The 9,554-nt window shown below is 43.9% G+C and overlaps 2 protein-coding genes across 7 annotated transcripts; one reads left to right on the forward strand and one right to left on the reverse strand.

Moving 5' to 3' along the window:
• Positions 1 to 74: 74 nt before the first annotated feature.
• Positions 75 to 5,718, reverse strand: LOC106963534 (E3 ubiquitin-protein ligase RNF180-like). Of its 6 annotated transcripts, none has more exons than XM_015058488.1 (9): positions 5,560 to 5,718; positions 4,968 to 5,032; positions 4,701 to 4,802; positions 4,129 to 4,215; positions 3,400 to 3,882; positions 2,139 to 2,294; positions 1,627 to 1,840; positions 1,430 to 1,555; positions 75 to 386 (listed from the first exon to the last, which is right to left on the reverse strand). In XM_015058488.1, the coding sequence occupies exons 3-9, from the start codon at positions 4,767 to 4,769 to the stop codon at positions 211 to 213; spliced, it is 1,311 nt and encodes a 436-aa protein (XP_014913974.1). In that variant the 5' UTR covers positions 4,770 to 4,802; positions 4,968 to 5,032; positions 5,560 to 5,718; the 3' UTR covers positions 75 to 210. The 6 variants fall into 6 exon arrangements, with proteins under 6 accessions (XP_014913974.1, XP_014913975.1, XP_014913973.1 ...); XM_015058489.1 differs by having other exon boundaries at positions 4,701 to 4,805; XM_015058487.1 differs by having other exon boundaries at positions 4,701 to 4,805; positions 4,968 to 5,068.
• Positions 5,719 to 6,381: 663 nt separating this feature from the next.
• Positions 6,382 to 8,304, forward strand: htr1ab (5-hydroxytryptamine (serotonin) receptor 1A b). Its single transcript, XM_015058491.1, has one exon. The coding sequence runs from the start codon at positions 6,900 to 6,902 to the stop codon at positions 8,154 to 8,156; it is 1,257 nt and encodes a 418-aa protein (XP_014913977.1). The 5' UTR covers positions 6,382 to 6,899; the 3' UTR covers positions 8,157 to 8,304.
• The last annotated feature ends 1,250 nt before the right edge of the window (positions 8,305 to 9,554 follow it).

The raw sequence follows: 9,554 nt of genomic DNA on the forward strand, positions 1-9,554 counted from the left end.
TGAGGACACAGGAACAATGACTCAGCACAACAAAAGGTGGAAAAACCCAGAAAACATGAAAACTGTCTCAGTCCTTGAAAAGTCGAGAAATTTATTTTACAAGAAGTTGGAACCGTTTCGTTCAGCACCTTTCTGAGGTTCTGCAGGATCTGAAAAGCCTCTCAAGTTCATAAATTATGTGCAAATTAAAAGCAGGTCATGTGCAGAAGCTCATGTGAGTAAAGTGAAGAAGAACCCGGCGAGGTAGAGGAGCAGCACCACGGAGATGACGAAGAGGATGATGAGCGTGGCGAAGGGCAGCTGAGGAAGGCCCTGAGCGCTGAGGTCAAAGGGTCGTTGAGTTAGGCGCCAGCGTCGCCACGCGGCCTCCGCGCTTCGCCCATGACCTGCAGCAAACAGAGCAGAGGTCAGAGGTCACCAGACAAAATGATCTACAGAAATATATTCACAGATCAGCTGAACGTTAAAACTGCTCTATGATAGACTTTTTATTCAGATTATCAATATTTTAGTTGTTCTCAAGACTAAATATATGAAACTTAGTTTATGACTCTTTTCTATTCAGCTATTGGCTCCAGATAAACAACATAACATTTTAAAACTAAAGTCATGGTTCTACCTGCTCACAAATAAACTGAGCATTTTAATTAAATCATTTTTAAAAACAAAGAATTTAGTTTGAGCAACAAAATCAGGATTGGAGTTATTTATTTTAAAACGGTCACTATAGTTAGCAAAGTTTTATATATATAAAATTTATTATTAAGATAGATATTAAGGATTAATCTTACCTTATTGTGAGCAATAAAATAAGATAAATACTTTTAAACTGGGAGCTCTTTGGGAAAACAGGTGTGACGTGTAATGACACACCTGAGCCACCAGGGGCAGCAAAGCTTCAGTGTATTATATTTAAATGGAGGCCATTTTGTCTCGCCGAACAACAACAAAACTCTTAATGCCACAGAAACAGGCCTGGTGTCTGATTATGTTTTGGACAAATTAGTGTTTGAAAATGTCAGAATTTATGGATTTTTGTGGTTTTTGTTTTGTATGCAGAGGAAAAGAGATTCTGACTCCTGTGTTTTAATTTCATATTTTCCAACAAACTGATCCCAACATGGAGTCACATTCAGAGCCCCGTTGGGGCCAGTGTGGTGGAAAAACAACATTTTATCTACAAACAGAGAAAACTCATCACTACAAACGAGGAACTCCTCTACATCTCTGATTGGTTCTGACACTGTTAGGAAGATGAACTAAAGGAGGAGCCATTTTGGAAATCAGGCTTCTGAAAATGAGCCTAAAACCAGAGATATTAATTACTGACCCAGTCAGGTGGGTGTTTCAGCGGTTAGACTCAAATAAAAATAGAAAAACCTGCTAACTGTGACACAGCAGTTTGAGTTAAAAGTGAAAATGCCCTGACAGCACAGGAAGCGGCTCTGCTCCCGGGAGCTGGGCAGCGGCCAGCGGGCGCTCGGCGAGTTCTGGAAGTTCTGCCTGCGCGTCGCCCAGACCTTCGGGAACAGAGTCTTGGCCCGGTGGTCGAGCTCTGAGGGAGGAAGAGCAGCGGGGTCAGAACCGGAGGGCTCAGTCTCAGATTGTGACCCGCCGGGCGCCGACCTCTGTGGAAGCCGGTGTTGGCGATGAGGCGGCGGCAGAGCGGGCAGGGCGTGTGGGCGGCGCGGTTCCGGGCCAGGCGCCGCAGGCACGGCTCGCAGAAGACGTGAGCGCAGGGCAGGCAGCTGCGGGGCCGGAAGAAAACGTCCAGACACACGGCGCAGGTCAGACCGTCCCGGTCCACGTCCTCACCGGCCAGAGGACGGGCTGGGGACGACTGGGACACACAGGTCAGAGGTCAGAGGAGGGAAACCGACAACCTGCAGAGACTCTGTAGTTTCTCTACTCATCGATTCTCCTCATTCATCTCAGTAAATCAGATCAAACCAACAGTAAATAATAAACATTCAGATATTAAACCGTGTTTTATTGATCTGGAGTCATTTTATAACCTAAACATGTTTTAATCGTCATATTTAACAGAAATACGGCTGCAGTCTGAGTTACAGACTGAAATCAATCAACTTTTTAATAATAATCTAATTTACTGCAGTGTGGCCCCTGCTCTTCCTCACCGGCTCCTCCTCCTCTTCCTCCTGCAGCTGGCTCTGCAGCCATCTCTCTCTCCTCCTCTGCTTCCTCCTCTGACTCTTCAGTCGGTTCTGGTCTGTTTTGCTCAGTCTGATCCGGGCCAAGGAGCTCAGAACCACGGGGCCCTGAGAGGACGACACCTGGTCAGGAGAGAGCCAGAACTGGGTCAGAACCGGACCAGAACCAGGTCAAAACCAGGTCAGAACCGGACCAGAACCGGGTCAAAACCAGGTCAGAACCGGACCAGAACCGGGTCAGAACCGGACCAGAACCAGGTCAGAATCAGGTCAGGACTGGGTCAGAACCAGGTCAGAATCAGGTCAGAACCAGGTCAGAATCAGGTCAGAACTGGGTCAGGACCGGGACAGAACCGGTTCTCCTGAATGGTTAACTGTTTAAAGAAAACAGAGCAGCGTCCTGCGTCTCTCTGTCGTTTCCTGCTAATTCATGCTGTGGAGTTTTGCCACTCAAAGTGGCAGCAGGTTGGAGCTACGACTGAGTTTCAGTCATTGTAGACAGAAAAACAGAGAAAATCCACTGAGACACTCAGAAATTTCTGAGCTCCAAAACTCAATAATCTGAGAGAAAAATCTCAGAAATTTTCAAGAAAAAACTTGAACATTTCTGAGGTTCAGAGGTCGAACATTTTAGATATTTGGAACTCAGAAAATTTCCGCAAGTCTAAAATTTTCAACTGATGAAACTTTCTGTGAAGCTGTTTGAATTGTCTTGTACATGAAATGGAATTTACAAATAAATTTGCTTTTTTTCTAAAGTCAAGCTAGTTATGCTAGCCTGACTATGACAGCCCTGACATGTAGATGTGCTGTGGAATTTGGTGTTTCGGTTCAGTTGAATAAAAATGGCGACCTAAAGACAAACTCTCTGACAGAACATCAGTCGATGTTTAAATTATCTAATCAATCATCGCTGTGTTCAGATGATTGTTTATTAATAATCACAAAACAAACATCAAGCCTGAAAACATAAACATTATGTGTAGGAAATGTTTGTGTCATTTCTGGTGTTGAATCCTGAGTGATTCAATGTTTTTTCTGTTATTTTCTTCTCTGCACTGAGTTCAAATCAGCTTCATCTCCAGGTTTCATTTTGGGAACAGACTCTACTGGTGAAAGTAAAACAATCGTCTTTTTTCCCTCCAGTGTTAATTTAACATTAAATAATAACATTCAGTATTAAAAAGTTTCCTGCTGACTCCAGATTCAATCAGAAAAGTAAACGAACCGCTTCCTCCTGCCGCTCCGCTTCTCCCTCAGAGGTGAAATAAACATCATCTGTTTCCTGAGGCGCTGCAGACGACGATGCTAACGGTGCTAATGATGCTAATCCTGCTGGAGCTCCAGACTCCCAGGGGACGGCGTCGCTCCACACCTCATGATCCGGTTCAGCCTGAAGTTCTGCTTCTCTCCTGACGGACGAGTCCAGCTGCGGCGCGTCCGTGTCTCCGGCGGCACCGTGTTGTGGGGCCCCACCGGCACAGACCGGGCCCAGAGCGGGCTCCTCCTGCTGGGCCTGCGCCGACCCGCGGCCCGTCCTGCGCGGCGGGACGATGAGGAGGCGGGGCTTCTGGTCCAGATCCACGCGGCTGCGGCTGAAGTGGACGGTGGCGTCGCGGCCGCAGGGGCAGCGGTACCGGTTCAGGAAGCTGAAGCCGCCCAGCCGGGACCCACAGTGGAAGCAGTTCAGCTTCCCGGACGTCCAGACGGCCTGAGGACGAGACGGCAGGTTCTGGAAAACTCTACAAACGGTTCTGATCACAGATCAGTGGAGCTCAGCCGACCTGAAGCAACACAGAACTCATGATTCTGCCTCAACCTGGATGACCGTCTGAACGACACCGGTCAGATTTGGTTCACTTCAGGCTGCAGTGAGAACGCAGCCTGAACCTCATGTCAGACATTACATTAAATATTAAATGATGAGAAAAACAAGCAGGAAGAGGAGAAAACCAACCTGCTGAACTGAAGTCCAGATCCACTCTGGTAGATTATCAACATCCATGTGCCAAATACAGCAGGGGCCCGGACCGGAGTCTGCTGCCTGGAGACACAAACTGAGCTTCCAGTAAAACAGAGAGCACTAAAATAAATTCACTTAATGGAAAAACTGCAGTTTTTACACTGGGATGAGGTGGTTTTATAAATGTATCAAAATAAATGTGTCTCATGAAGCTGTAATGGAAACATATGAGTCACATGATCAACAGCCGGATGTTACTACTGGCAGAAACCACAAAGAAGACAACAACAGGAAGTGGATTTACAACATTCAAAGGAGATGGATGGATAAAAGTGATGGTTGAATTCACTTTAAAAATCAAAACTTGTTTTCCAGAGTTCACAGGAAGTGCCCTATGTCCACTTCTTGGAGTGACTCTCCACATTAATGATGTTACATTAATAAATAACAAAAGTCTGAACTGGATGAAAACACAGAGATGCTGAATGTCTGAGGCTCAGTCCTTACAATGTTCTGTATCCAAATCAAACCAGTTTGATTAAATTTAAATAAAACTCGTTACTGACCGCCACCAAACACTTGGCGTCTCCGACGGCCCTGCGGCAGCGCCTGCAGCGGAGCTTCTTTCCGTTCATCTTCACCCGCCTGGCAGGAGCAGATCAACCCATCTGCTGGTCAGGAGGGACGACAAACCAAACAGGTCAGAGGTCAACGGATTATTAAAAACATCTTCAAAATGATATTTTATTCACTAATTCTGTTCAAAAAGTGAAAATTTTTATTGGTTCTGCCTTATAGCTACACTTTTTCCTTCCACTAAACATTCCACTCACCTCCCAGAATCAGCTGTAGGGTGTTGCCATGGAGACGGATGTTAGGGTTTTGTTAACCTCGTGACCTGATCCCAGAAACATGGATTTAGGACTGAAACTGACTGTAAAAAGCACCAAAAGTTCAAAATAATTGATGAAAACTTCCAGGAAACGTCCGGACTGTTGATCTAAACCCACTTAGAGGGTTTTAGAAAAGAATCAGCTTCTTTAAATCTGGAAATATGAGAGATAATTTAATAATTCAAGACTTTTATCACAGCTAAGCTTGTCAAAATGCACCTGCTGATGCTGAAGAAATACTTTCAGAATCAAATTAAAACCATCCAACTGTTTGCATTTTTACACAGTTTAACACCCGCATCAGTCTCCATAACACTTCTTTGTATTAATATTACAACTTAGCTGTTATTTTTCCTCTAAATGTCTCGCTAAAAAAGAAACTAGACCGTTTAAACTGTTAACCTCCAGCTAGCTTCGCTAAAGTTAACCAAATAAACAAGTTTCCCCTCGTTACGGTTTAAAATCCACAGCGAGCTAACTTTTAAAGTGTCGATCTTATATTTTATAATCAGTTTGTCACAGTTAGGCTTACCGTGAGTAACTTTTAAATGTTTAAACGGCCGAGGTGACGAAGTGAGGAGCATTTAAATCCGTTTGTGACAACAGGAAAAGTGAGAACTACGGGACGGCCGTTGGGCCAAAAATTACGAGAGCGCTCACCGTCCCAAATCTAATAAAGGCGAATATTTTCGCTTCTCTGTGATGATTAAATTTACATTTATCTAGAATGTTACGCCGTTAAATAACGCATTGGAAATTGTAGTAACAATAGTGTCCCCCTGCTGGTTTATTTATGTAATTACACTTAGAAAATAGAAAGGTTTGGAGGAAAAAATCAATTTGTATTGACAAAAAAGTGTTGAAAATATAATAATTTACTTATTCACAGTATGTCATTGTAATAAAAGTTCAGTTGAGATATTTTTTTTATTTAGATCAAAGGGTAATAAATAATATAATATAATCCAAGTATCTTCAGTCATTGATATCATAATAATTAGTATAATAATGATAATAGTAATTATCATTATAAATATTTTTAATATTGTTATTACTATTATTATAATATCATATTATTAAAATAATGATAATAATAACAATAGTAACAATTGAGATTAATATTAAAATAGCTTATTAATAATAATACAAAACTAATAATATGATCAAAACTACAATGACATATTATATTACACTATAAAAGTTTAATGTTATTATAATTAATTTAGCTTGAATATTGTTTGAGGTGTATCATTCAGACCAATAGCTTGATATATATAAATTATTATATTATAATAATATAATATTGTAAGTAGTAGTAATAATAGTTATTATTGTTGTTATTATTATTATATGTATAATTATCAACATTGTTATTTTACTTCTCTCAATCTTCTAAAATTAACTTATAAATCTTAATTTACAGTCTATAAATTATGAATCTATTTTCTTATCAGACCTAAACATTGTATATTTTATAGTCACCATGCCAACAGCAGGTGGCGCTCTAAGCGCCTCTGATCCGTTTGGTCACCTGGTTCTCTGACCGGTTCTGAAAAGCTGCAATAAAACAAAACAAAAACTGCTGAATAAAAACAACCAGAGATGAAACCTGGAAGAAAATAAAATGTTCAGTTTCCAGTTTAACAGCTGAAACATTAAGAGGAAACGGAATGAACCAGAACCAGAACCAGAACCAGAACCGGCCCCATGACGCATTTTCCATCACAGGTATAAATACCGCGCATCATTCTCAGTCAGCAGCCGCGACCTGCAGTCCCCCGCGCTGCTCTGCGCTCCTCCCGCAGTCCGCTATGTGCGCTGATCGGCTGCGCACCGGGCTCCGCTGACACGCTCTGACCGCACCGCGCCACCATGGACGGCACTAACAACACCACAGCCTGGCTCGACTTCCCCAACTCCACCGAACCTGCTGCCGCCGCGGGCGGCGAGGTGACGCTGAGCTCCCAGCTGCTCACCTCCTTCCTGCTCGGCGCGCTCATCCTGTGCGCAGCCTTCGGGAACGGCTGCGTGGTGGCGGCCATCGCACTGGAGCGCTCCCTGCAGAACGTGGCCAACTACCTGATCGGCTCCCTGGCCGTCACCGACCTGATGGTGTCGGTGCTGGTGCTGCCCATGGCGGCGCTCTACCAGGTTCTGGACCGCTGGACGCTCGGCCCGGTGCCGTGCGACATCTTCATCTCCCTGGACATGGTGTGCTGCACCTCATCCATCCTGCACCTGTGCGCCATCGCGCTGGACCGCTACTGGGCCATCACCGAGCCCATCGACTACATGAAGAAGCGGACGCCGCGGCGAGCCGCGGTTCTGATCAGCGTCACTTGGATAGTCGGGTTCTCCATCTCGGTGCCGCCAATGCTGGTGATGCGCTCCCAGCCGAGCGGCGACGCGGAGGACCGGCACAGCCAGATGGAGTGCAAGATCCGGCAGGACCCGTGGTACACGATATACTCCACGTTCGGCGCGTTTTACATCCCGCTGACGCTGATGCTGGTTCTGTACGGGCGGATTTTCAAAGCGGCGCGGTTCCGGATCAGGAGGACTGTGCGTAAAACCGAGAAGAAGAAAGTGTCCGACTCGTGCCTGGCGCTGTCTCCGGCGCTCTTCCACAAGAAGCCGCACGGCGACGCGCAGCAGGGCAAGAGCTGGAAGCGCAGCGTGGAGCCGCGGCCGCCGCTTCCGCCGAGCGTCAACGGCGCGGTGAAGCACGCCGACGACGGCGAGTCTCTGGAGATCATCGAGGTGCACAGCAGCTCCAGGGGCCACCTGCCGCTGCCCAACACCCCGAGCTCCGCGCCGCTGTTCGAGAGCCGCCACGAAAAGGCGACGGAAGCCAAGCGGAAGATCGCGCTGGCGCGGGAGCGGAAGACGGTGAAGACGCTGGGCATCATCATGGGCACCTTCATCCTCTGCTGGCTGCCCTTCTTCATCGTGGCGCTGGTGATGCCGTTCTGCCGGGAGTCGTGCTACATGCCCGGCTGGCTGGAGGCCGTCATCAACTGGCTGGGATACTCCAACTCCCTGCTCAACCCGATCATCTACGCTTACTTCAACAAGGACTTCCAGAGCGCCTTCAAGAAAATCATCAAGTGTCATTTCTGCAAACCCTGAATCAGAAACGAACCGGAACCGAGACTCGTGTTGATAATCATCGTTAAATATCTGTAGACTATGCATAGATAAGCTGTGATCGTTGGATTGAGGCTCATGTTCTTGTTCATGTAACGTCCAATAAAAAGATACTTTTTCACAAACTCTCAGCTTTTAGGTTGATTTTTATGGGGGAATATTATTGCCATAAGTCAAGAGCACACACTTTCAGTTTGAAAACAGGAACAAATATTAATAACATATAAAAAAAATTTTCACCTGATAATTTACAAACTTAATGTTTTTCTTATAAAAACATGAAAAAAATCATTAAATTTCAGATCTATAATGATTTAAACTCACACTTCATAATTAGTTTAATTAGAATTATTGTATGCTTAGTTTATTGTTGAGCAGTGAAAAGGTGTGCTAACTAAACTAGAAACAACCAATCAGAGCCAGGAGGCAGGACTTAGTGCTGTCAATCATGATAGTGTACACATCCATACAACCTTGGAGAAATTTGAAAACTATATTAACATTTAACTGAAAAATTATTTTTAGCTTTTCACATTATGAAGTTCATAAAGTTTCTATAGTGAAAGTTTCCAGGCTAAGCTAGGTTAGCAATAGCACTAATGCTAAAGAGAACATCGAGGCTGTTAAGATTTACTAGCCACAGTATTAGACGAGATTTAAAACGTCTCAGTCATGTTTTCTCTGTTAATAATGAAAAGGGTCTTAATTTCAGCTTCTTTATAAAACCAGATGTGAAATTATATTTATTAGGGCTAATATTAGCTCATTTTAGCCTTGCCTCTCATAGCTTTCTTTAGTTTACTTTGTGCTACAATGGCTCTTTGTTAAGTTTGAACTGAATTAAAAACATTTCTGCCAAAATAAAATGTTTTATATGAACCAGTAGCCTACATATATTACTTATTTATTTTTTATTTTGTCTAAACATCTCAGCAGTTTGGTCATGTAAACTGTAGCAGTCTCAATATGTTTACAACTTGTCTGTAATGTAAACTACCTAATCTGCAACACATTACCCAACAGAAACCTTTGACATTTGATTCTGAGCTTCTGCCACCAGGCTCCTTCAGACTAGCCAGCAGCAATTAGCAAACAGCTGCTGGAACGGCTCATTATAGGAGCTGCTTCTCAAAGCATTGCTGGTAAAAATGTTGTTAAAGGGTTAATAGAGGAGCCATGTTGGGATGAATTCCTGAAAGTTTCAGAAAGAGCAGGAGCTTCTTAAAGAGACAGAGGCCCAATAAATCAGGAAGTCACATTTCTTTTAAGACAGATCTTAAAATGTCTGATACAGCATTTCTTTGTTTTAAACTGAAGGTGACATAGTTACTTGATTGTGTTATAAAATCATATCTAGAGTTGGGTAGCAACTAGTTACAT

This window comes from Poecilia latipinna, unplaced genomic scaffold (assembly GCF_001443285.1).
Source record: "Poecilia latipinna isolate Pla-1442-1.1 unplaced genomic scaffold, P_latipinna-1.0 Scaffold1544, whole genome shotgun sequence".
Lineage (NCBI taxonomy): Eukaryota > Metazoa > Chordata > Actinopteri > Cyprinodontiformes > Poeciliidae > Poecilia > Poecilia latipinna.

Excerpts from the sequence above, each read along its gene's own strand:
- htr1ab (XM_015058491.1), top strand. The coding sequence starts at position 6,900 with ATGGACGGCACTAACAACACCACAGCCTGGCTCGACTTCCCCAACTCC.
- LOC106963534 (XM_015058488.1), bottom strand. The coding sequence starts at position 4,769 with ATGAACGGAAAGAAGCTCCGCTGCAGGCGCTGCCGCAGGGCCGTCGGA. Across the intron at positions 4,216-4,700 it reads ACGCCAAGTGTTTGGTGGCG|GCAGCAGACTCCGGTCCGGG; the intron begins GTCAGTAACGAG and ends TTGTGTCTCCAG. Across the intron at positions 387-1,429 it reads GCAGAGCCGCTTCCTGTGCT|GTCATGGGCGAAGCGCGGAG; the intron begins GTCAGGGCATTT and ends TGTTTGCTGCAG.